The sequence below is a fragment of the Seriola lalandi genome, unplaced genomic scaffold (genome assembly GCF_002814215.2).
Source record: "Seriola lalandi dorsalis isolate HSWRI2012SDOR001 ecotype SW California unplaced genomic scaffold, Sedor1 jcf7180002054448, whole genome shotgun sequence".
Classification (NCBI taxonomy): Eukaryota; Metazoa; Chordata; class Actinopteri; order Carangiformes; family Carangidae; genus Seriola; species Seriola lalandi.
The window spans coordinates 540,497-567,776 of NW_019525001.1; the positions used below are offsets into that span (position 1 = coordinate 540,497).

Sequence of the window (27,280 nt, forward strand, 5' to 3'; positions counted from 1 at the left end):
TTTTAAATTACAGATACGTTGTTGTAGATTTTCATTCTCACAAGTGTAAACATACATTGAAATCAGTGAGGAGCTTTATTCTCAGTCACAGATGGATGTCTCCATAACAATCCAAAGAGGCTGTGATCCAAACTAAAGACAAGCTAATGAACAACAGCAAGCCTCTTCAGCAATGAAAATCACCTTTGGTTAACTCAAACAAATACAGTTTACATAACTTCTGCCATTTTGGTGGACACATTTATCCAAGATAACATCCAGCCAGACAACATAAAACATGTTATTTTTTTTGGCATGAACATCATTTGTGAGAGCCAAACTCTGACAGTGTTATAATATGTCTAAATACTATGAACCACTTTCTCCGATCCTGATGTTAGAATCAGAATCAGGAACATCGGATAAAAGAAATCTGTATATACATAGATACACATAGAATGAAAACATATGTGTGACAAAAATACACATATAATATTAAAAGAAAACATTATACAGCACATAGTACATACACAGTCCGCAATTGCCAGAGTACTAATTCCTTATTGCGTGTTTTAGCTCATTTACATGTATGATGTGGCGTTTTATCACATAGTTCATATGAACATTGTTCATAGTTCAGTTCAGTGTTTTAATTTGCCATGTGATCGTATCTTATCTATAGATACTTTAATTTTTATAGATGCCCAAAACTATGGTGTCCCTGAGAGGTCAACACGCTGCATCTTAAGAAAACACATGCAAATAGACAAAACACATACAAATTCAGAAAATACCTTCATCAGTTCGACAACACATGAGCTGCAAATACTCACATACAACGGAAATGTCTCCAAGGGACTAAAAAGAGATGAACCTGGCTGGGACGCACTTGTTTTGACTTTTAAAGTCAAAGGCATTGAACAACAAGTGCACATGGATGCATTATAACACATCCATGCAAGTGCATCTCAGCCGGCTTCGTCACTTTTTTGTGTTGATGATGTTGTTTCTTGTGTTTTGTCTACTTACTTGTGTAACTTGCAGTGTTACCGTAAGAAAACACTGTTTGACCATCCCACAAGTTCTTAGTTTGTAGTAAACATCTGCATGAAAGCAGCTTAAATGGACATTTCTTGATAACAGTGCATGAAATGACACTGTAGTGGAGCATTTAGCCATTTAGCTGCTAAAGATATTTCCCTCAGGAGGTCTTTGTGGTGGAGACCAAAAACAGAGCTAAAACAGAGTGAATATTGGACTAACATTCATCTGGTTGACACAAACACCTGTTAAGGTGTTCACAAGTTTACAAAACATCTCACCAAAGATGTGCAGGTACTGTAACCGTGGTAACCTGAATCATTGCTGCCGTGTGCAGAAGAAGTTTTAAAACGTTAAGATCACTGGAACATAGAATTGTCCAGTATCAGTGCTGTTGTTTGACTGTAGTCATACATAAGTAAGTACAGCTCTGAATGAAGGTATAGAGAACAGAAGAATTCAACAGGATTTGGGTCCAATGGAGCCATAACTCATCAAGTTGCAGTTCAAAAGTTCAGATCACTTAGATATCTTCATCCCTTTAAGTGCAGGGAGGAGCTCACTGAGCCCCTGACAGAGACGTGAAGACATAAAGGTGGAAGTGAAGCCGTCACAAAGGTCAAGCGACTGTAGAGAAAGAAAGTGAATTATAATTTTTAGCAATTAGCATCAGGAGCTGGGAGAGTGTCGATGGAGGGAGGCTTGGAGATGAAAGGGTGACAACTGACCACAGAGTGGAAATGAGATCCAGATGTGTTGCCATTTGATTAAAAAAAAAAAAAAGCACAAAGTGTCTCAGCGTTGTGATCACTATAAATGATTTGTCACAGCTAGACAGAAAACTTAATCCGGTCCAACTGCTCACTCCAGAAATCTGAGTTCAAATATGTGACACAAATGATGTATTTCACAAACAATAAAGCAGAAACCTCAGTTCTATTTTAAGGCAAACCCTTGTTCTGACATAAATGTAGTGCTGTTAAGCCACTGGCATCTGCTGGCAGTTCTCTCCTCTCCACCAGTACTCCAGCCGTGGACCCCCCCCCCCCCTATAACCTGAAGCCAGTTGCGGGCCGTCACGGCAGTCAGACTGGCACCAGATGGATCTGTGGCGCGATGATTCACTGCAGCTACAGAGTAGTTAAAGAAGCTCGTCTGGCATGTTGGTAGTGAGCGTACTGCAGCGGTGAAATATGGGAAACCCAAGAAGGTATTCCAGATATGACTAACATAGATCAGACTTGCACTAACAAACGCTTAACCAGACAATAAATCACCTCAGTTATTCTTAGCCTGTAGTGACGCTATCATCCATTAGCGCATCTGAAGGATTGCTGGGAAATTTAACACAACATTAACCTGAATCACGACTCAACAAAATGTAACCAAATGTAAGACAATATATTTTTCTGTTTGAAAAGAGAGGCTTGTCTTATATTCAAGGACTAGATTACACACCAGATAGAGTGCCACTGTAACACGGTCTCCTACCGAGTGTTGCATCATGGGTTGTTTGCAGCCTTAATGTTGCTTGGCCAACAAACGTTTCCAGTCTGTTTACAGTAGAGTTTCTAGAGTGTTTCGGAGTCAGTCAGCTCTGAAAGTGTTTGGTTTGTTCAGTTTAACCTGCGGGAGTTTCTGAGGCTGGTGTAACGTGTTCTGCTGCCACAGAGAAAATAAATTTGTGATGAGTGTCTTTACTGCAGAAAAATAAACCAGGGACAAAATCTGTCAAACGGCCAAGAATTACAGCTGTTACAGATGATGATCTCAGTGAGACTGAAGCCTGAAAAAAATGGGAGAAAATGATTGTGATTGCTTCAACAGTCTGAAAGCAGAAAGCGTCTGTGACAGAGATAAGATACACCAACTAGTTTTAGGTATTGTTGTATTTTCTCTATCATTTATACGAGAGAAAAAACGTCAGTGATGAGGACTCTCAGGGAACCTCTGCCAACAAGATGACGGTAAGACTTCCCTCTCAAAAACACATGTTGGAAACAGAGAGGTGTCATCGTACAGTGTAATCAGAAGGTTTCTATGTTTGGGTCAATATGGTACTGGTCACTTTTTACTTACCGTGCAACGATTCTCACTGTGATCTTTGACAGCAGGTCTTCTGCTGACAGCTACCGAGTAGCTCTGTGCAGGCTCGCGCTTTAACTACACTACATTATACGTTTTATTTTTTAGCACTGTATGTCAACTTTATATTGTCAATAGGTGTGAATGTGAGTTCAGAAGTTACCTGTCAGCTGTGAAAAGTCAGATGACCTGTCCAGGGCGTATTCAACCTCTAACCCAGTTTCAGCTGGGATAGGCTGGAGTCCTCCATGAGGATCGAGGGTGTCTTCATACACTGGTGTAGTTCAGAAAAACTGATATTTGTCAGGTATAATTAAAATTGGGTTATGTGTTGTTTCCCTTTGAGTTCGCACTTTGGTTGTCATGGTCCCAATTTGGAAAAGTTCAACAGCCATCAACTCATCAAGAGGCAAAGAAAATATACCAGGAGTTGCTTTTTCTTCAGTTTTTACGATCTGAACTCCAAACTGACACAGTTGTTAGATTTTTCTAGAAACTCTCCAGAATCATTGGAAATGTAAGTTGAAGTTGAGGGAAGTTAAAACAATGAATTAATATCAAAGTGACTCAAAGAAGTCCAGGGTCAAGACTGTTTTAAGTTCTCATACCCCAACTTCTCCAAGTGACCTGTAGGGCCACTCTCAAAACTGCAGCTGGCCTCCGACTCGTTTTGTTGTTCAGATACAAAAATCCAAAAGGCCTCATGCTAATTCCATCTTGATATAAAATACCAACATTCTAGTCATGAGAAAAACACAACATCCGCTAAACGTCACAATGTCATATAGCGAATGTCGGGTTTTGACATCAACCCGATTTTCATTTGCAACATCTGCCCAATGTCATGAGAGTCCAACGTCTTTCTGATACATGATGACATTGACATCCGGTGCCTGCTGGGAAAGGTCAAAGTTGAGGCAGGAAGTGGGTATGTAAACTGTGATGGATGCTACAAGAGACAGTTTGGGTAATCATTGAACTGTTCACTTTTGTCTTCACTCGTTTACCAGCGGATTGTCTGACTGCTGATGTCATTAAAAGAAACGATGGCAAAAAAATTCCACAGAGCTTCCACAAGGACAAATTAAAATCTTGACCTAATGATGGCGCTAGAAGACAATGATAGAAGTCAGATGGGTCACTGAATTCATTACAGTTCATCCTGAGGAGAACGTGAAAAAAACTTTGCGACAATCCATCCAATAGTTGTTGAGACATTTCTAGCCTCTGGGTCAAAAGGGCGGCTGCTACAACTGAAAGCAGTAATTATCTACACAACAAGAGTCCACTTCAATGTCCCACACAATCTCATGAACATCAGTTTACACCCTCATCACACTACGATCACATCATACAAACAGAAGCAATCAAGGGAATAAGACCTAAACTAATCTTTCAACATCGACTCTGTCTTCCAGCCACGTGGTTCCTTATGGATTTGGATCGCTGCGACTCAGGAGGGACCTCGGCCGCTGCATCTGCACGGACACACAGGACACAGAGTGTCTGAGCTTCTGCTCTCTCCGGACACAAACACAGTAAGGACACATGCACATAGATTAAGATTAATATACGTGCTCAGAGCAGTTTCTCTTACGATAATCATTATGTTTCTCATCCTGTTTGTCTTTTACCACAGAGGGGAAAACGTCGTGGCGAAGAGGAAGACTGACAAACAACTGAAGAGATACAGAGCTGCATTCTGGGAAAAAAGGAGCCGACATGCACTCAAACACCAGACCTGAGAGAGATGAGGCGCCACAGTAACACCAGCTCTTCTGAAAGGAAGTCCTCTATGTATCAGAAATAACAAACATGGACCCTTTTGTTTGTCTGGCTGCCCTGATGGCGATCTCTCAAAGGTTTTTCCTGCAGCCAAGCTAAAGAACAGTAAAACACTGACCACACAGAAGAGCATTTGCAGAGTCTTGAAACTTGTTTGATAAAGGCGATCACAGCAAACATTACAATGTTAAATTTATCTATTTTTTTGCAATGGTGATGGACTGTTTTTAAATCTGTGTTCACATACAACAGGCTCTGACAGGAGATTTGAGAGAGGGCTGCCGAAAAGCATTGCAAAGACACTGTATGTCCTCTATGACTGAATATTAAGGCCACTAGTAGGAAAAAAGATTTCAAGAATAACTTTAAGAAATAAAGTCATATAATATAATTTCTTACCACTGTATGAGAGAGGGTCATAAAACTCTATTGTGAAATAAGGTTGTAATTTTACAAGAAAAAGTCACAATATTCTATGACATCATGAGAATAAAATGATGAGTCAAGATGTGTTGTATGTTATAATTAGACCAGATTACATGTCTAGCATTTCTTAAAACACTTAGTCATTGATCTGTACCACAGTTAAATTGCTTTATTTTCCAAAAATTACAACTTTTCCTAAAATAATTTCTAATCAATATTAATACTGGTATTTTAAAATCACAATTTAATTAATGAAATATTACGATTATTTAGAAAAATAATAGCCCCATCTTGAAATATAATGTATGTTTTAAAGTTTATTCTTGCGATGATACAAACTTTTTCCAAGTACTGGCAACTGTATCTTTTTTCTCAAAGCAGTGCGACCTTCTCTTTAAAAGAATATCTTGACTTTATTCCTGAAATCTTAATTTATTTTACTGTGGCCTCTCATCATCCACTAGGTCCAACAAAGAATAAGCTGTTAAACATTGTGACGAGTACAATGTGAATTAAGTGCCCTCTTGCATTGAGAGGTTGCAGTGCTGTCGCAATGAACTGTTCACTGTAATGATCACCTGACGCAGCGTCGCTGTGTCCCAAATCCATACTGCTCACTAGTTCTCTTCAGTTATAGCAGCTGACACACAAAAATGTTCACACTCGAACTAACAGGAAATTACAGGAAACAGATAACGCAACAAAATGTGCGACTTCATTACTCAGTCAAACTGCAACTTGAACAGAGACATCAAACTCTTTTTCTTACTATTAAGTCTGTTTGTTTTTTGTTTGTTTTTTTGCAAGATTTGAAGATTCTTTGGAGCTTTTTCACCACCTTCCATTTATTTGATTTTTATTATTTATATGAACACGCTTTATTGTTAAAACCTGCTCAGGATCAGTGTGACGTATGGAATTAGGACACAGTGCTCGTTTCATGTCTGCAAGCTTCACAGTGTTTTGAAATGTGCTCAGCGTACGGTTATAGCTTTAGAAAGTGGCTGTAAAATATAATATGAAGTATACATCATGAAGATAATTATATATCTATCTAAATTTTACAGAAAATGTCTTGTTTTTGGACGATTTTTTTTTATTTTCACGTGAATGCATGCAACAGCACCGCAGTATCGGTGCAGGTCAGTCAGCAGCTATGTGTTTGCTGTCAGTGTTTATTTACACCTGTTAGCACCTTCACTTGTTCCTCCAGCATGTCAAAGTGTCCGTGAACGTGACACAAAGAGATGTGGGACTGTTAAACAAATGTTCATTTTTCCCTCCACTGAAGTATACTCACAGTGAATAGTTCTCTTCTACACATATGACATATAATCAAAAACACATTTCTATACTCTGTACAGAATCAAGGCCATCATCATCATCATCATCATCACCATGTCCTGAGTAGTATACCTCAGTCTGTCAGGGAGCAGGGAGTGGCCTGTTGGCGACCTGGCCTTTGGGCCAGAGGTGACAGGGACTGATGGCACTGATCACTGTGGGAGCTGTGTGTGGAAAAGGAACCAGATAACCAGTCTGCAGGCCAGTATACCAGTATACAGCCCCTTTACACCCGCCATAAAACCACCACGGTACACTGGGCTCCCTCTCACTTTCTTAGCAGTAAAAAAGAGAATGCGTAGTTTCCTCAGGCACAAACAAAAAGGTTAGACTTTAGTAAAACGAAAGGGCTGATGGTTGAAACCTGAGCTGAAACTTTATCTAGTTCACTTGACCCCTAACCCATTCCTGATGAAGAAATATTAAAGGAATAGTTCATCACTGTGAGAAATTTACAAATTAGGATTAATTTCCTAACATGCATATCTGTGTGTTAAGAGATAGGACATGGTTAGCATAGCTTAGCATAAAGACTGGAAGCAGGTGGGGAAACAATTTGCCAAGCTCAGTCCAAAACTAAAAAAATACACCTACTAACACTACACACAAACATCCAAGTTGTGCTTGTGAGACCAAAAAGACTTCTGACATCGCCCACTGACCTTCAGAATAAAAGGGCTGGGTTTAGGTAGTCTCAAAACTCCATATGTTCCTCTTCTCCTGTGTTGATCCATAAGAAAATATATTGGTGGTTTTAAGAAACCAAAAACCATCTCAATGTAGTTTTACATCTCCTCTCTCAGGCTTCTCTCTGGAGCTCCAGTAGCAAGAGGTCAGTGAGCCAATCAGAAGAGAGGAGGCTCTGAGCCTCTCTTCTGATTGGCTGACTGTTTTCTGAGTGCTCCATTAAAAATATAGCAGATTTCAGGTAAACACTCAGAGATACCAAATGCTGTAAGGTTGGATGGTGGGTCCAGGCTTTGGACAGGGCTGAGAGCAGTGACTGCTTTGTTGTGACATCACAAAGTTACAGAAGTCCTAACGGCTGGTTTTAAGGCTCAGTTTCTGAATACATGCTGTGTGCATTTCTCTGTGGACTGAGGCTTTGATACTTTCACAGTATTAATATAGAACCTAGACCTGATCTATAATCAAACAACACATGGACATCTACCTTTAGACTATATGGGAACTTTAAGGTGACAATAAGACTGAATTAATGACCAGTGTCAGAAAAAATATAAACTATAATCTGTAAAGTGCACATAATGGACAAACAGCCACTCAGAGCAGAGTATATATTAGACAAGCCTGCAAGGCTTACTTAATTATTAATACGTAATTTATGAGAGAATAAATGATGTATTTAGAGATGTATTTTCACAGGTTTTGTATATTAACTAACAGGCTCACTTTCAGTTGAGGAACAGACTATAAGATATATCATTTTCTGACAAGAGTTATTGGCCAAAGCTTTCATATCAAGCTAAGGATTACATTCACCATCGACAGCTGTGCACCACATGTTTTACGTCCAACGTTCAGACTCAAAGATAAGTGAACCCTTGATGTAGAACAGCTCAAAGTGAGGCTGTGGAGATGATGGTGATGAATGGGAACTCCTGTCTGTCATGCTGGTGTTAGAGACCTGCTGGGGTAGGCAGAAACTGAAATACATCCGCTCCCCTGCCGCTCTCACCTCACAGGCCAAATGCACACAGTTCATATACGCACGCAACCCAGCTGCAGCCGTGACCCTTTAGCTACAGTTAGCAGAAGGCTAAACTATTAGCAACATGCGACACAGACACGCAACACCTGCTTTTATGTTAAATCTACCTTTATCAACCAACAACTGCAAAACATTTAGATATCCCAGGGGTATGGTGTTGGCAGCCTGTTACCTGTCCAGGAGACGTGCAGCAAGTGCTGCCTGTACTGAGATATTGACGTGTAGAACAGCCAGTAGGAAAACTCACTCTCTTATGGAATTTTCCCCATTGATGCCAAAATAAAATGACTGCCCACCCCAAATTTAACATTTAACTTACACATCCAGTCAAAAGTTTAAAAGTCATTACTGAAATTTACAGTGTCACTGAATGTAAGCAGGTTTTGACAGTCAAATACTGCACAGCATTACTCCAAAATCTTTCAAATCAAAAATCAAAAAAACCGTGCAATGCAGTTTAGCAGTCTGTTTACACAGTTTATTTATACATTCACGAAGTTTATTGATGCATGTTCTTGTATTTTCATGCCGATATTTACAGTATTTCTACCATATGACCCCTGGCAGGCTCTGTACCCCTGAGTGCTGCCTGTGCTAAACATACAATACTATCAAGGGCTGAATATAATTCTATGCAAATTCCTTATAGAGAAAAATCTAAATTGTAAGGAACAAAAAATAAATAACTGTCCTCAATACTTGCCCTCATTATAGAACTGTTTTCCTGTTTGTTCTCCTGCAACTCATCAGTCAACGGTTACATGATGCTCAGTTGATCTCCATAAAGAGATTTTTCTCCACGGGGAGATCAGAGGTCACAGTGAGCTGACCGGGCTTCAGTATCACTGCTGAAGGATAACGTCAGGGGTGTTGAAAGCCTTTAAAGGCTGGAGTGTTGGTTGAAAAATGGCCTGTTATTTAGTAATACACCATCACACTGGGTTATTTTGAAGCCATGAGCTCAGAGTCACTCAGTAAAACTTTTTAACACCCTCAGTCGGACGCGTTCCGAGTTCATTCATGCTGTTTCGTATTACACTGCTCACACACAAAGATGGAAAACGACGAACTTCAACAAAGCTTTGTCCAAACTTGGAGTGGTTTTAAATGGCGCCAAGTGAAAACTGGTCAGAGAGGTTTGCTCCTGAATGAAGCAGTAAAACGTCTTCGATTACACACACAGGAGTTTCCCTCCGAAAAGACGTCTCCACCTGCTGAGATAAACAGTGATTGATGTCCCATAATAATCAACACATCATTCTGTTTTTTCCCTCCCAAAGTGCTCCATGTTGGCTGAAATATAAACACCATTTAAGATGTGGAATATTTCATTATATATGATATACATATATGATGAATTGGCAAGGGTCATATGGAGCAGAACTCAGTTGTTATCCCATCTTCAGCCACAAAACTCCATGTGTCAGTTAGCTTTTGTAGGATGTTCTGAACACCAGCCTTTCAACATGTATAGCATCATATATGTGTCTAGATTATTTTATTGCAGGATATTTATTTTGTTAAAGATTTTTAATTACTTAAACACATTAAAACAAACCATGACTGAATGCTGCATCTTGTGGTGATTTTCAAACTCCAAACACATGTCTATACAATCAACACGAATAATGAGGCTCCAGCATATGATACTGTTTTTGAAGTGAATGTTTCTTAATGATGCATTGTCAAACTTTACATGCAAGACAGTGTTAAGGCAATCCACTGGAAAACCTTTGAATTGAAACCGCCACAGTTTTCTAATATTGATGAAGTTACTGGCTGACATAAATCATCGCTTTTAGACTTTGGCTGAGTTTAGACTTGTGTTTTTCTCCCAAAATTATTTAGGAATATGAGTAATATATGGAGCCAAAGCAGGACTGGACACCCACGGTTTTGTTCCACAAGCATGAAAACTACTCAGAATAGAACCAAAAAAATATTGTTGTTTTCTAATTTATAGTGTATAAAGAATGTGTTTCTGTTTTTAGCTGCTTTTAACAAACACGACTTCCCCCAGAGGCCCCAGACCTTCTAGGCATCACCATCTTGACAAAATAAATCAATTACAAGCCATTTACTACAGACACATTTACCAAAGCTAACTGTACATATGCAAAACAGCCTTTAGTGCTACTAATAATATCCTTATTTATATAGAGCTAATCAATACAAAGTGCTTCACATAGCAATCATAAAAACACAGCAATAAGAGAATAAAAGTACTAAACCAACAGAGTTTGGTACCACACGTGAACCAATACAGTACCAGTACCTGGAGTTCAGTACTGGTATCTAACTTTACTATTTATTCATAATATTTTTTAAATTTACACACTTCCAGACATCTCCACATCCAAACCCGTCCCTACAACCTGCAGCCTGTCTCGGCTTGCCAGCATGCTGGTGAGGAATTTCGCATGCAGCCAGTTGCTGAGGGCTGGCTAACGCTAGTAAAAATTGCTGAGCTAACGTCAACCGAGAGAGTGAAAGACAAGACAGTTTTCTCCATCAACAACTTCATCCAACCAGAAACTATCTCTCTGATCTCGTCACCATGCTGAGTTCCGACCCATGAGTACTCAGTAGTCGTTACTGCAATATTACAGTACTCAGTACTCAGTACTCTTGGGTCGGACCACGCCCATCTTCATTTTGCTCTCACACCTGTAAAGTTTCATGACTGTATTTTGCAGAGTTGTGACGCTGTGGAGGTGAGGAAATCTGACAGACACCAAAGTGCTCAAAACCTCCTCTGTGGTAGTTGTGCTACAGTAGTAACGCTCGTAGTCTCCACCACCACATTTTGCCATGGCGACACACACACAGCTAACTAATTACGATAAATGATTATGAAGACGTTTCATGTTTCGTTGTCTATGGAGGGTTCAACTTCTGTGGCGCTGATAGGAGGCTGCTGCTGCAGGGAACACGCTACACTGACCCATCAGCTTATAGATGTGGTTTGTGTTTGACCAGGTGTTCCTCAGGCCTGCTTTGTATTTCACATCAAACATGCACATCGCTCTGACTCACTTCAAAAAGCTGCAGGTGTGTGTCAGTCACGTCAGTTACACTCTCTCTATTTCTCACCGTACTCTTTAGAGTGACTGTAGTACTCAGTAGTACCCATGTACCCTAAAAGTACTGAGTTTGGTACCCAACACTATGAATTAACCACATTAAAAATTTAAAATGGTAAAACCCACTCAGCCTCTGGCCTGTTATTTCAAAAAGCTCTGCCCCCCTTCGTCTTCAGGCGAGTCTGGAACAGATGGAAGACCCCCGCCCTCGGAAGATGCCAAAGTGCAAGCAGGGTCGTGCAGAGATAAAAGGTTTATATAGCAATAGATTCTTATATCTGTTCTAGTAGAGAAAAAACTGACATTGACATACGTTGACAGTTTCGAGGTAAACTCCTGCGGTTTGATACAGAATATTAGCAGAAAAATGAAGCATATTTTTCATGTTTCTGTTTTCAGTTAAGAGCTGAATTAATTCATTGATTAATTAACTGTTATTGAGGATATTTTTTTATGCCTTTTAATGGCCAGCAGCAGTGAAGATGTGGAGAGAGAGTAGAGGAGTGACAAGCAGTAAATGGTCCAGCCAGGAGTCCAACTGGGAACTTGCTGTTCGTGGCTTTTATACCCATGTGGTATACATCCTAACCGCTTGGCTATCAGGTCGCCCGACTCTGGATCTATTTCGATAATTGATTTATCATGTGCATGATGCTTTTCTGGCAAAAATGTCACGACGTTCCCTCGTTCCAACTCCTGAAATGTGATGATTTGCTGCTTTTATTGTCATCATATGTGATTGTAAACTGAACATTTTTGAGTTTTGAGCCGTTGGTCTGAAGAAATGAGACATTTAGAGACGTGTGGCCTTCCTGTAGGAAATTATGATCCCCTATTTTCTGTCATCTTAAAATCCAAACGATTCACAGATTAATCAAGAAAGTAATCAGCAGACTAATTGACAATTAAATGAATCATTAGTTGCAACATTATGAAGACATTTGCAAACAAAATAACTGATTCAGGACCTGTTTTTACTTATGTTGATATATGTGCCATTTAACAATGTGAAAGGTATTTATGGCTTTTATCTTACAGCAGCTTTAATCCTGATTGGGGCAGTTTTTCATCATTTAGCCTCTACCTCCCTCTGTCCATGTATGTCACACATATATCACAGCTGTAATATTACACACTGGAATTTTTACACCCCTTTTTACAGCCTTCTCACCAGACTGGGTCAATTCACTGTCTTGCTCAAGGGCACAGCAGTGGCTGAGGGGCTGAGCCTGTGACCCTGCGGGTGATGGTTTCACTAGTGGTCATTGCTGTTGTATTAATAATAGTCCCCTCACCTCTACACAGAGGTCAAAGGTCAGGAGCAATTCAGCAGGTGGATGATCTAATTTTAATAGCCGATCGGTTTTCATAAGTCAGTTTGACTTCGCTCTTCATGTGTTGTCCACATGTTACAAAGCTGAGACTTCAAGAGTAGCCCGATGCTATAAAACTTTAAAAAAAAAAAACAAAAAAAACATCTGTTTGTGTTGAAATTTGAAATGCAAACTTCAAATGTAACCGCATATTGTTCTGCCAGCTCCAAATTTCCTCCAGATTCATAAAGTCAGATGAATTAGTCATCAGACAACAAGCTGTTTGGTGTCGGTTCAAGGAGAAAGCATCTTCTGGAACAACTGGCTGCCATGTTGTGGACAGCAGAGCCTGCTGCGTCAAAATGAAATAAAACAGCAGGAAAAGTTACAGAAGCGTGAAGTTTGATGAAGTGATTAGAAAGAGCGGAAAATGAAAATACTGAGCCCAGTTTGGTCCAATCAAACCTGTAATTGATAAACCATCAAAGCAAATAGATGTACTTGACATTTACAAACAAATCCTGGTGTAGCACAGAAAGCTGGGCCCCGAACATATGCAGCCTCGTCGGGCCCCTATTCTTACATTACTGTCACACCTGAGCGAACACGCAGCTTCTGTAGTTCATAATTCAAGAAAAACACATAAGATTTCACTGGAATCTTGTTTTATTTGCAGGATCGAGGTGAATTAGTTTCCGACACATGCTCACCCAGTCCGTTGCGGAAGCAGCATAATCAACCTGCTGTCGCTCTCAGACTAATACACTGCCCTTAATACAGGCGTCACGTCACATCACAGCTCAGTGTACGTCACCGAACCATCCGCAGCAGCAGCAGTGATTGGAAATACAACAGTAAAACTGATCGTATTTCAAAAGGTTCTTACTTGAGCAACACTGTAAATTACGAACGTCTTTAACCTGTGTGATTTTTGTGTAGTTCTGATACAACAAAACGTAAAAACGCTGCTAACTGTTATATTAGCTAGCCAGCCACGTTACATACCAACATGAAATTTACATATTCTGAAATGCCACTAGCTCTCTTTTAGTAGCTTGATTTTTACTGAACCCTCAGCAGCTGCGGTAGAAGACTGACTGAGGATTTCCCTCCACATCTGGAGAAATAAATCATTAATTCAATGGGAGTAAAAGCTTCATAATAAATAGGCAAGATGAATGATGATAATAGTTTTATTGTTATGATTTATGAAAATCAAGTACATGTTTGGCCCCAGTCTGAGGTTCACCAGGCCATTTAATGACTGGGTGAATTACTCAGAGGGAAATGATAAGAAATAGTTTCCACCCACAGGTCACTATAGTGAGTGAATTATTGAATTTAAGGAAGCCAACGGATTTTATAAACGAAAATGACCATAAACGATGATAAAGATATTTATGTACTGTCATTGTCAGCTGGTTTTCATCCTGGGTGTTGTGCAGTGCTGAAGCTGAAAGAAGTGATTCTTTGACAACACTGCCACCTGCTGGAAAAGCTGCAGCACAGCATGAACTCACAGCTCTGAGGAGAGGCGTCAAACAGCTGCTCCACAGTCAGGACATGAGGCACAGACTGAGAGGGAGGTTTTAAAACAGAGGCAGAACTCTGATTTTAAAGCCGTGTGGAAAAGGTAAATTCATCTTGTCTCACAGCAGCAGCGACTGACATTATCTTGAGCAAGGCATTTAATCATAAGATGGTGGACAGCTGTGGCTGTCTGTGGGTTTCAAGAGATCAGGTTTCATTCTTTGTCTAGAGAGAGGACAGAAATAACTAGTGTCATTTTTGATACATACATGACACAGCTCTGTCTCTCTCTTCTTCAGATTCACAATCTGTTCTCCACACCCTGTCCTCCCCTGACTCTCCACCTGGTGTCCTCATAGAGTTTCCTGACTTTGACACCGCTCCTCCACACATCTGTCCTTCAGTACCACAACAGCTATATAGCTGTCCAGTAACACTCCAGTCACATTCCAGGTGGTGTTTAATGTCTTGTGCTGAGTCTGGCCTTTGTCTCTGCCTGCTTTGCAGTTTTATGACTTGTTCCTACACGTGTCTGGCCTTAGTGGAATAGTTCACCTGTGTGAATGAACTGCAGCTGCCAATCAAGAACCTTCCAGTGGTGTTTGATGTTTCTTTTATTGAGTTTTATCAATGATAGTTCCTCAATTACACCTTTCTCTGCTGAGTTGATATTTAGCACATTAGACATGTAGTTGCACCATCTAGTGGACAAATACCAAAACTACATCACCTGGTCTGGGATTCCCCTCACACAGGTTAGACTGGTTTTTGACGTCATTCTGATGTTTTATAGACTTGGATGTAACTCATCTTCAGACCAAACACACAGACACCAGGACAGATGAAGGAGAACGAGCAGCTTCTTCTCTCCAGATGTTTCCTCTACACATGAAGGTGGAAAGTGTGTGTGTGTCGACCTGAAGTGAGTTCAGCAGGTGAGAATCCTCCCAGAGAAATCTGTACATGTCTGATGAGCAGGATCACTGTGATCACATTGTGTTGTATCACTGTCTAACTGGACAGTAGAAATGGTTCTTCATGGTGATTGACCGGGTTAAAGTATCTATCTCATGCTTGCAGGTGTAAATATTCTGAAGAATTTCTATCACAGTTAATTGTTGATGACTTTGAGTGTGATTTGCATCTATTACTGCGGTTGCACTGTAAAAACATGGAGTTCTGTCAACTTTTTAGGGACTAGACTTCAAGATTTCTAAAAGTGTAAGTGAACCGAATGAGTACTGAGTAGTTTGTTCATTGTTCTAATCTATGATGAGATTCACTAAGTTAACTCAGGATTTTAAATCATCAGACTTAAACTTGATTTTAAATGTCTCTAAATGTGATCATTAGAAATTTTAACTTGACCGAATCAGAGCATCATTTCAGCTTAAATGATGAAAGTTGATTGAAAGTTGATTTCCTTAAACTGATGTGTAGTGTTTCTGGGAATCAACTACAGTTTAATTGTAATCTAATCTAATTACTGAAAATGTGTCATAACTGGTCTGACAGCTTGGATCAACTTGGCTGAGGTGCGGTCATTGTTGTCAACTGTGTCCAACTGTTAATGTTAATCATGTTTAAAACAAACATTTTATAAACACAGAGAAAACTCTGATTTTAGTGATCAGGCAGAGATGTTAATTACACTGCTCAAAAGAAATGAAGGGAACACTTAGTCAGTTAAACTTCAGGGATCTCAATCCGTCTATTTAGGAAGAACAAACGATTGTGAATCAGTTTCAGCTGCTTTGGTGCAAATGAAAGTGACAACAGGTGCAATGGAGAGGCAAAAGCAAGACAACCCCCAAAAAGGGAATGGTTTTACATGTGGTGGCCACAGCCAGTTGCTCTCTCCCGATCCTTCCTGACTGATTCTTCTCTAGTTTTGTGTTTTGTTAGTGTCTTTGTCACTACTGGTAGCATGAGGCGGTACCTGCAGCCCAATCAGGTTGCACAGGTAGTCCAGCTCCTCCAGGATGGCACATCCATACATGCGATCGCAAGAAGGTTTGCTGTGTCTCCCAGCACAGTCTCAAGAGCATGGAGGAGCAGTGTTAAGGCGTTTGCCAGAGAACACCAGAATTGGCAGGTTCATACTGAGCACATGTGACAAGCGTGAAAGAGTCTGGAGATGGCATGGTGAACGTTATGCTGCCTGTAACATCATCCAGCATTACCGGCTGGCGGTGGGTCAGTGAATGTCTGGGGAGGCATATCCTTGGAGGGTTGCATAGACCTCCATGTCATAGCCAATGGTACCCTGACTGCTGTTAGGTACCGGGATGAAATCTTCAGAGTGATTGTCAGACCTTACGCTGTGGTGCAGTGGCCCTGGGTTCCTCCTGCTGCAGGACCATGGCCGGCCTCATGTGGCCAGAGTGTGTAGGCAGTATCTGGATGATGAAGTCATTGATGCCATTGATTGGCCCTCATGTTCCCCTGACCTAAATCCAGGTGAGCAACTATGAAACGATATGCCTTCAATGGGTTGATCATTTTGGTTTCCATTGACCGTTGTTATGTCATTTTTAATTTGTTGCTACTTAGTAATAGTTAACTGTTTACCGTGGCCTCTTAAGGCTCCTCAGCAATCTTGAGCCGCCCCCCCAGACAAGTTGAAAATGTGAAACATTTTTGAGGTGCTCTAGGAAAGGTTGATATAACAAGCGGATTTTGGGGGCACTTTAACCAGTCAAACAAATAGATGCTTAATTTCTGGCTATATAAAATAAATTTTGAGGATGCTACACCAAATTGTAACACAGGTATCAGTTCATCCTGAAAAGCCCTGAACCAAATCTGACGATTTGTGCCATGTAAGTGACGGGAATGAGAAACTGATGTATTCTTTAATCAAAACCTTGTTGTATTGAATAAGTCCATCCTTATTAAACTGGGTGAACTGGAAACAGTTGGGGGTTAGGTTTTTATAGTTACTTGGAATAACCTCAGGGAATCCATAAAGAAGCAGGTCTCATTCCAGTTCATCATTTGTTTGGCATTTGTTGGTGTTTTGGACTCACTTTTCTACATAAATAATTGTCTTGCGAACGGGTGTATGTTTTTAATTATTCTGTGTTTGCACTAATGATGTGTTCCATGGGTAAATTGCGTACAAACAATATGTAAAGTATCTTCATTAGATGAGATCCAAGGATTGTGTGAGCTGCTACAGGGCACAGTATGTGGCACAATGAACCTACTGACAGAAAGAAAGTCAGTCAACAGATGTCTCTGTGTTGTGGAGACACTGAGGATGCATGAGGATGTTTGTTTTGTTACAGGCCCAAACACAGAACCTTTGACCAAATACAGTAGAAAGATCTTTGAATTGTGACATTCTGTTTCATTAATAATGTGAAGTGATCCAAATTGCTGCTCCTCCACTACATCCTGCTGAACTTTGGTCATTAGTCAGTTAGCACCATCTAGTGGACAGAGAGAAGACACGCACCACCAGATCAGTGATTTATCTGACCTCCTAGCTTACTAACGCACGTTACACTGGTTTCTGACGACTCAGTGTTTTTCTATTTTACATTCAGACTCTAAACTTAAGAGGATGTGACATGATGCTCAGATCAAACAAATGCAGACACAGAATTTCCTTCTCTCCAGATGTTTTCTCTACACATGAAGGTGCAAAGTGTCTGTAAATCCACCTGAAGTGAGTTCAGCAGGTGAGGATCTGGAAATGTTTGGACATGATCACGTTGTGTGATTGTGTTTGACGGGACAGTAAAAGTCTTTAGATCTTAATGGGTGTTTCAAAATATATACAGTATATATTCATAAGAATTTCTGTTGGAGTTAAAAGAGAATGATTTACGGATTATTTGCATTTCTGTTTGTGGTTCATAGAATCGACCGAGAACTGATTGTAACCTGAAACTACATAAGTAAAAAGTGACAGAACTGGTTGGACAGCTTGGATCAACATGACCAAGTTGTTGTTGTTGTTGTTGTTGTTGTTGTTGTTGTTGTTGTCCTCAAAACACAATTTCTCAATCTCTCTCACCATTACTAGAACAGATTGTCTTCACTGGAGCCCTGTTCCCTTCCTATATGAATCTGTTCAGTGTGTCTGATGGAAAGAGAAGCTGGTTCAGTGTATTGTAGAGCTCCACATTTTGGGATGAAACAGCAGTTTTTGGGTTGACACATTTTGTGGGCTCTGTACCAAATATTAGAATATACGGTCTATGTAAGAAAAATTCTGTGGTGATAACTGACAACAAATTGTGGTGGAGTACCAAACGTTTAAACTTGTAACAAAAAAGAGATTTGAAGGTTTATTTTTAAATAAATATTTACTTAATATATAATAAAATTTGGGGATTTCAACAAAACACAATATTGGGGTTGCTATAACAGTAACAATGACTCTATTAATGACAACAAAACAATATTGTTCCCAATGGTGTCTTTATTATGCCATGTTTAATGACTGGAAGATGCTTGCAGTCTGGTCACATGGTAGATACTGTCTTCTTACTTGAACTTTACGTGTTACATTTCAGCCTTTCTGCACGATATAGATCTGGAGTTCTGAAAACTAATTTACATAAAAACGTTTGAATAAAATGCTGGACTGTGTTTTGAGAGAAGGATCCTTTATCTCAGTTTCCTATCTGTGGGATAGTTTAATTGTGGAAGGTCAGGGAGGGCGACACCCTGGGTCTCTTAATGTCTTAACCACGAACTCTTCAATTGCTTGTGACTGATGCCAGGAATGTCTGCTACAAACTACTTTTCATTTGTCACTTGTTTGGTTGAATCAGGATGAAGCAGCAGAGACCAGAGTCTCCTGAACCCAGCCGTGTGTCCATGAAGAGTGATTGGTCTATAGGTCACTTTATTGACTTTAAAGCTGGACAACCTGCTGATGGAAGGTAAGAAGTGAAAACTGAACTTTGTTATTATCTGCATGAGAAAAGGATCTGAGAAGATGAAACATGTCTTGGTCCAGAACTTAGTAGTTCAATAATGGAACTGTTTATTGTTCAGTCCTACAATAGTCACATTAAAATCACAACACAGAAAAGAAAGTTTGTTACTTTTCAGTGGTTTTGTTTTTTCTTGCAGCAAAATTCATCTCATCCAAACTTCAACAGTCACAAATGAAAGTCTGTAGACTGTAGTCAATTAAAAGTAAGAGTAGTCGTCAACCTAACGATTTGCTTTAGAGCACAAAGTTTTCAACTAAAAAAAAAAAGAAACACCTCAGTAGTGAGTAACTTAGAAAAGAAAACCTCTCAGAACACTACTGTCTTCTCCCCTCTTTTTCATTTGATGTGGATATGACTGACATCATCCCAATCAAAGAAGTCTTCCTCAGGTAAAGACATTAATGGTCAGTTAGTGATGAAATGTCACATCATCCTCTGGTCAGAAAATCTGCTCCATAGACCTCAGGACAGTATTTCCAGTCTGTATCTCTAAAGTCTGATTTTAAACATTCACATGTGACTATAACATTCATATTCTATTCTATGTAGACAATTACAGTCTTTGCTTGTTATCTCCTATATTATATTATATTATATTATATTATATTATATCATATCATATTATGATCTGGAAATAATCATATCATATACATGGACCATGACCATATAAGAAGTGTCAACATGTTACAGTGTCCTCAAACCTCCACTCACAGAGTCAAACTAGTGAGATCCACATCATTCACCAGAATAAAATACAGCAAATCATAAAACAGCCTAATACTCAATAGCTTATATCATTCTAAAATATCATAGGGGTATGTCTGTTAAAACATGTGTAACCAAATAAGATAAGATCCAGAGAAAGTTCCACACTGTTGAATAAAAAAATGTAATATCAGATGACTCACATAGGCTTATTAGAGATAATGAGGTGACGTTTCTTTATGAATCATCTTTTAATACGAGAGTGTTCACTTCTTCACTTCTACCTGAGGAAGACCACCTTCATGTCATCTCCCAGTCACCTGCCATCTTCATTTCATCACTGGAGGAATTTGAACTCATCAGTCACTACATTGTGTCAGATTGAAGTCTTTCATTTTCCTTAAAGTTGATGTTTTCTCCACAGAGTTCAGCAGAAAAGCTCAGAGGTCCACAGTGATCAGTCTGTCCAGCAGCATCAACCAGACCTGGACTCCATATTTATGGTCTGTACATCTACAATCACACTTTTACTATTCAACTACATCAACCACAGATTAAATGCTGAGCTACCATTCAGGTCCTAACAGTCTCCATGCTGTTATGTTTATGAATCACATGTTGTGTTCTTCCAGTTTAAAGGAGATGTTCCGTTTATCATCTGTTCCAGCTGCTGGAGGAGAACATTTTCACTTTTGTGAAGAATGAGCTGAAGAAAGCACAGAGAGTCCTGAGACCAGATTACCCAGAATGCTCAGAGAGTCAGAGGGAGGATCAGGAGGTGTTGGAAGGTGAGGATGAAGAGCAGAGGAGGAGCAGCAGAGAGGCATTTCTGAAGATCACACTCAACTTCCTGAGGAGAATGAAGCAGGAGGAGCTGGCTGACTGTCTGCAGAGCAGTAAGAGGATTTCTCTGTAGATTTAACTTGATGTAAAAATGTGGAATATAAAGGCTCAAGACGTGGGGGGAAATATATTAATAGAATCATTCTTTAGTGGAATAAAATGATTAAATATTTACTTTATTATTTATTCATTTATCTTATTTGTTCTTTGTTCACCTAGAAAGTCATGCTACAATTTGCCAACGTAAACTCAAATCTAACCTGAAGAAGAAGTTCCGGTGTGTGTTTGAGGGGATCGCTAAAGCAGGAAACCCAACCCTTCTGAATCAGATCTACACAGAGCTCTACATCACAGAGGGAGGGACTGGAGAGGTCAATGATCAACATGAGGTCAGACAGATTGAAGCAGCATCCAGGAAACCAGTCAGACCAGAAACAACCATCAGACAAGAAGACATCTTTAAAGCCTCACCTGGAAGAGATGGACCAATCAGAACAGTGATGACAAAGGGAGTGGCTGGCATCGGGAAAACAGTCTTAACACAGAAGTTCACTCTGGACTGGGCTGAAGACAAAGCCAACCAGGACATACAGTTCACATTTCCGTTCACCTTCAGAGAGCTGAATGTGCTGAAAGAGAGAAAGTTCAGCTTGGTGGAACTTGTTCATCACTTCTTTACTGAAACCAAAGAAGCAGGAATCTGCAGGTTTGATCAGTTCCAGGTCGTGTTCATCTTTGACGGTCTGGATGAGTGTCGACTTCCTCTGGACTTCCACAACACTGAGATCCTGACTGATGTTACAGAGTCCACCTCAGTGGACGTGCTGCTGACAAACCTCATCAGGGGGAAGCTGCTTCCCTCTGCTCGCCTCTGGATAACCACACGACCTGCAGCAGCCAATCAGATCCCTCCTGAGTGTGTTGACGTGGTGACAGAGATCAGAGGGTTCACTGACCCACAGAAGGTGGAGTACTTCAGGAAGAGGTTCAGAGATGAGGAGCAGGCCAGCAGGATCATCTCCCACATCAAGACATCACGAAGCCTCCACATCATGTGCCACATCCCAGTCTTCTGCTGGATCACTGCTACAGTTCTGGAGGAGGTGTTGAAAACCAGGAGAAGAGAGCTGCCCAAGACCCTGACTGAGATGTACATCCACTTCCTGGTGGTTCAGTCCAAACTGAAGAAGGTCAAGTACGATGGAGGAGCTGAGACAGATCCACACTGGAGTCCAGAGAGCAGGGAGATGATTGAGTCTTTGGGAAAACTGGCTTTTGAGCAGCTGCAGAAAGGAAACCTGATCTTCTATGAATCAGACCTGACAGAGTGTGGCATCGATATCAGAGCAGCCTCAGTGTACTCAGGAGTGTTCACACAGATCTTTAAAGAGGAGAGCAAGCTGTACCAGGACAAGGTGTTCTGCTTCATCCATCTGAGTGTTCAGGAGTTTCTGGCTGCTCTTCACGTCCATCTGACCTTCTTCAACTCTGGAGTCAATCTGCTGTTAGACAAACAAACATCCTTGTTGTGTTTTGCATTTAGGGACAACCTGACGGATCTCTACCAGAGTGCTGTGGACAAGGCCATGGAGAGTCTAAATGGACATCTGGACTTGTTCCTCTGCTTCCTCCTGGGTCTTTCACTGCAGACCAATCAGACTCTCCTAAGAGGTCTGCTGTCACAGACAAGAATTAGCTCAGAGTCAAATCAGAAAACTGTCCAGTACATCAAGAAGAAGATCAGTGAGAATCTGTCTCCAGAGAAAAGCATCAACCTGTTCCAGTGTCTGAATGAACTGAATGATCGTTCTCTAGTGGAGGAGATCCAACAGTACCTGAGATCAGGAAGTCTCTCCAGAAAGAAACTCTCTGCTACTCAATGGTCAGCTCTGGTCTTCATCTTACTTTCATCAGAAAAAGATCTGGACGTGTTTGACCTGAAGAAATACTCTGCTTCAGAGGAGGCTTTTCTGAGGTTGCTGCCAGTGGTCAAAGCCGCCAACAAAGCTCTGTATGTGCACATACAGTATAGCAAACTAGATTAACTAACTGTGTCTTTACTAAAGACAAAAAATAAATACTTTGTTATTGGTTTCTTTTGTTTCGTTGATTCCTCTTCAGACTGAGTGGCTGTAACCTCTCAGAGAAAAGCTGTGAAGCTCTGTCCTCAGTCCTCAGCTCACAGTCCTCTAGTCTGAGAGAGCTGGACCTGAGTAACAACAACCTGCAGGATTCAGGAGTGAAGCTGCTGTCCAATGGACTGGAGAGTCAACACTGTAGACTGGAAACGCTCAGGTCAGGATTCATCTTTTTGTAAACAGTAAAGTTAAATATTGAGGCTTTTTATTCATTTTTATGATCTTGCATTAAATTGTGGTAGTAATATTGTACTAAGGAGGTTTGCTGACTCAGGTGATTGTCATCAGTTCAGTGTTGTTGTGCAGAACAGAGAAACTGTTGTTCTACTAGTTATCCAGGGTCACCAATGTTAGACTCAGTCTGGCTCTCTTGGGGTTTTACCTGCTTCACTAAGTTAATTTAGGTTTTTACAGGCCCCAGCACAAATGTCCAATAAAGAACATGACCTACGTCAGATCAGGGGGGAGAAAATCCAGGATGTCCGGATACTAAGATCACAGTCAGAGCCTTCCCCTCAGCAACACTTAGTCACATAGATTTAACCTTCTCATGGTACACTTGTATGAATGTTGCTGACCAAAGAGCTGTAAACAAACCAATGATTATAAAGAATACTAAAAACAGCTGATACCAGTCAACCAATACGAGCACAACTTCAGTGATATGCCTGAACCAACACAATGTGCAATTAGTGTGACTGACAGTTACAGTTGTTAACATCTCATGCTGATTATTAAACTGGACTAATGTTAAAGTGGAACTAGATTTAATTTAGAGAATTTAAGCTGACAGTAAGTTCATGTTTCTTTGTTTGTCTGTGTGTATATAACTTATAAATTACGTTATTGAGACAAATAATCTCTACACAGGGACATTGTGAGGACTCAAACTCCTTTTGACACAAAGCTCACTAGGTTTAGAGTTAGGGTAGGTCTCCAGGAAATGAATGTAAGTTAGTATAATGTGCTCTGTAGAAGTGGACAACCAAAGTGTGTGTGTGTGTGTGTGTGTGTGTGTGTGTGTGTGTGTGTGTGTGTGTTCAGTCTGTCAGGCTGTCTGGTCACAGAGGAAGGCTGTGCTTCTCTGGTCTCAGCTCTGAGCTCCAACCCCTCCCATCTGAGAGAGCTGGACCTGAGCTACAATCATCCAGGAGACTCAGGAGTGAAGCTGCTGTCTGCTGGACTGGTGGATCCACACTGGAGACTGGACACTCTCAGGTATGGACAGATGGACAGACAACAGCAGCTCTCTCTGTTTCTCTATCTCTCTAACTGAGGAGCTCTGCTTCATGTTTCATAGTGGATATGAGTGAAGGTGGATGAAGTTGATTCTGACTTTATTTCTTCCTCCAGGGTGGATCATGGTGGACCACAGAGAGTGAGACCTGGTCTGAGGAAGTGTGAGTGTTTTCACTGATTCTCCACTGAACTGTGATTCATGAGAACACAGCTGCACATGTTCCACTAGATTTTTACATCTTGACTGAAGTACAAAGTTTCTCCAGAGTCTCATTCAGGATTCAGCTTCTGTTTTTTGTCAGTGTGGTTGGAGAGATGTTAGAATTCAATCAATCAATTTCAAATCCACAATCACAACAAACAAACTGATTGATCCAAAAATACTAATCAATACATTTTATTAAAAATTTGCAAATTTCCCTACTGCAGGAATAATAAAACTGAACTTGACTTTAGTGTTGATAATTTTATCATTCTTATTTCCTTTAGAGGTATCATTTTATTTCCCTGCTTGTTTGTTTTTTATTAGATTCTTTATTGTGAAGCACTTTGTAAAGTCTTTTTTCCATAACAACACACTAATCTAAATTATGGATCATCTTTCTGACCTTTAATAATGATGACTGGAATATGATGGTTTACAGGTTAAGGTGATGGATTCATTAAACACACTATAAACAGCCACATCCACGCTCAGTGGTTGTGTAATGACAGCTGCTCTGATAGTATTAGAAGCTTCGTGGATGTGGCTCGATGGTAAAACTGGTCATGTTTTTTGCTGCTCTTTTCACTGACAGGTCGACAGACTGCTGAAGCAGACAACAGTATTGATATTCAAACACATGATTCAGGGTGTGTCGACATCATTTCTGTCTCACTGTGGGAGTGGAAATGAGGCTCCTGTATGTGTGTCCACTTCCACAGTGACTGATATTCATGAAACAGAACCAGGTGAACCCACAGCTTTATAATCCTGAAGAAAACAGCAGTTTTGTGCATCTGGCCCCTGGTCAGTGGAAACCAGCTTAGAGACAGTTGGTGGACCCACAGTTCTCTGACTGGATATTCATTAACACTGAGTTCAGCTTTTTGGAGTTTTTGGACTAAAACATCCAGACTGTTGAAACTTTTTGTAGCAGACGACAGTTTGAGATTTGATGTCAAAGGTGTGAACTTTGTGCTGCAGTGGAAGATGAGCCAGTTTCATTAGTGAGACTTTATTCACTACATGTGTTTATTGATGTGGATCTCCATTAGCCGTCATCCTCAGGTCCAGAGCAGAAAAAAAGCAGAACATCACTGACATCTTGACTCTCATGTTCAGTAACTGTTGATGTTCTTATAACTGGATTATTGGATTTTAATTTAAATGTAGTCAAACATTATTCACAGTTGAATATGAAATGTTAGTTTGAATGATTCACTTTCAGTAATTGTCAGTAAAGTTGTTGATAAATCAACAGATGATAAACTGCAGCTGTGTTGTGTCTTGTTCTCTCCATCAGACGCCTGTGAACTGGAACTGGACACAAACACAGTAAATGGAAACCTCAAACTGTCCGACAACAACAGGACGGTGACTCTAGGGACCAACCACCAGTCCTATCCTGATCATCCAGACAGATTTGATGTCGGGTATCAGCCACTGTGTAGTAAAGGTCGCTGTTACTGGGAGGTCGAGTGGAGAGGAATAGTTCGTTTATCATTGAGTTACAGAGGAATCGCCAGGAGAGGGGACAGTGATGACGGTGTATTTGAAAGAAATGATCAGTCCTGGAGTCTGATCTGCTCTGCTGTTCTTGGTTACTCTGTCCGTAACAATAACGAAGAAACATCAATTCCCCCCTCCTCCTCCTCCTCCTCCTCTTCCTCCTCCTCATCCTCCTTCTCCTCCTCTTCCTCCTCCTCTGCCTCTCACAGAGTAGCAGTGTATGTGGACTGTCCTGCTGGCACTCTGTCCTTCTACAGAGTCTCCTCTGACACACTGATCCACCTCCACACCTTCAACACCACATTCACTCAACCTCTGTATCCTGGGTTCAGGTTCTGTCCTGGTTCCTCAGTGTCTCTGTGTCGTCTGTAGGTCTGAGAGTCTCTGCTGTGGACAGAAACCCTGCTGACAGTTGACTTCAGTTCAGTTCACCATCACACACACTCTGCCCTGTGAAGCAGATCTGACTAAGATTTGTCTGATTTCATTTGATGATCAACATTTTAACAGTTTTGTAAAATGCTTTTCAGTCTGTTCAATGATTGCTTTGTCTCAGTTCACTCTGCTGTTGTTACGGTCAGCATCCAATGAGCAGCATCCAGCTCTGTTGGAAATTGTTTTTGAAAGTCTGAACAGCCATGGAAGCCCAGTGTGACCTCAAAATCACAACCCACTTAGTTATCAAATCCAATGTGTTATCGTAGTTATCTCCTGCATTTTATTAAACCATTATCATTATATAACTGTACATAACTTGATATGTTTCACTGTCTGGACAGATCATAGTGACACTTGGAGTCTTGATCTGTAATTACAGATACTGTTATTAAGTTCAGAACACATCGCTGAGTCTGTGGATTGATTCATTTGATAAAAATGAGGTGTATCTTTTCTGTGACAGGGGCAAGTGATGGAGGGCAAAAAATCTTTCTGTGTGCATTTTCCTCTGGTCTCAGGCAACGGGAAAAACAGAGATATGGAAAAAGAACTCAAAAACTGCCTGATGCTGTGACAGTGAAAATAAACTAATTCACTCTAAAAAAGACTCTAAACCTCTAATAAAACAGGTCAAGTTAAATCTTATAAAAAATAAATCTCAAAAATGATTCACACACACTCTGCTTCATTAGTCTATACACAAATCATCAGTTCATATCTGTATTGTTTCTCATTATATCATTAAAGACTTACTTTACCCCTCCTGAAAATCTTGGTCAGCTCTGGTCTTCATCTTACTTTCATCAGAAAAAAGATCTGGACGTGTTTGACCTGAAGAACTCTCTCAAACTCTCTGACAACAGGAAGGTGACACGTGTGACATACAATCAGTCATATCCTGATCATCCAGACAGAGTTCACTACTGGTCTCAG

The 27,280-nt window shown here is 40.4% G+C and overlaps 2 protein-coding genes across 2 annotated transcripts in view; both read left to right on the forward strand.

The window, feature by feature from the left end:
• Positions 1 to 9,960, forward strand: part of LOC111658511 (endothelin-2) — a 28,503-nt gene extending 18,543 nt beyond the window's left edge. The window contains exons 3-4 of the mRNA XM_023411069.2: positions 4,524 to 4,643; positions 4,745 to 9,960. Coding sequence (XP_023266837.1) covers positions 4,524 to 4,643; positions 4,745 to 4,850 — 226 coding nt within the window. The 3' untranslated portion in view covers positions 4,851 to 9,960. The remainder of the gene's footprint in view (positions 1 to 4,523; positions 4,644 to 4,744) is intronic.
• Positions 9,961 to 20,406: 10,446 nt separating this feature from the next.
• LOC111658512 (protein NLRC3-like) lies at positions 20,407 to 27,117 on the forward strand. The gene is made up of 7 exons (XM_023411070.2): positions 20,407 to 20,481; positions 20,646 to 20,874; positions 21,041 to 22,832; positions 22,943 to 23,116; positions 24,004 to 24,177; positions 24,313 to 24,359; positions 25,704 to 27,117. The coding sequence occupies exons 1-7, from the start codon at positions 20,479 to 20,481 to the stop codon at positions 26,279 to 26,281; spliced, it is 2,997 nt and encodes a 998-aa protein (XP_023266838.2). The 5' UTR covers positions 20,407 to 20,478; the 3' UTR covers positions 26,282 to 27,117.
• The last annotated feature ends 163 nt before the right edge of the window (positions 27,118 to 27,280 follow it).

Coding starts and splice junctions, on each gene's coding strand:
- LOC111658512 (XM_023411070.2), top strand. Junction 22,833..22,942: donor AAAGCCGCCAACAAAGCTCT/GTATGTGCACAT, acceptor ATTCCTCTTCAG/ACTGAGTGGCTGTAACCTCT. Junction 24,178..24,312: donor TGGAGACTGGACACTCTCAG/GTATGGACAGAT, acceptor TTCTTCCTCCAG/GGTGGATCATGGTGGACCAC.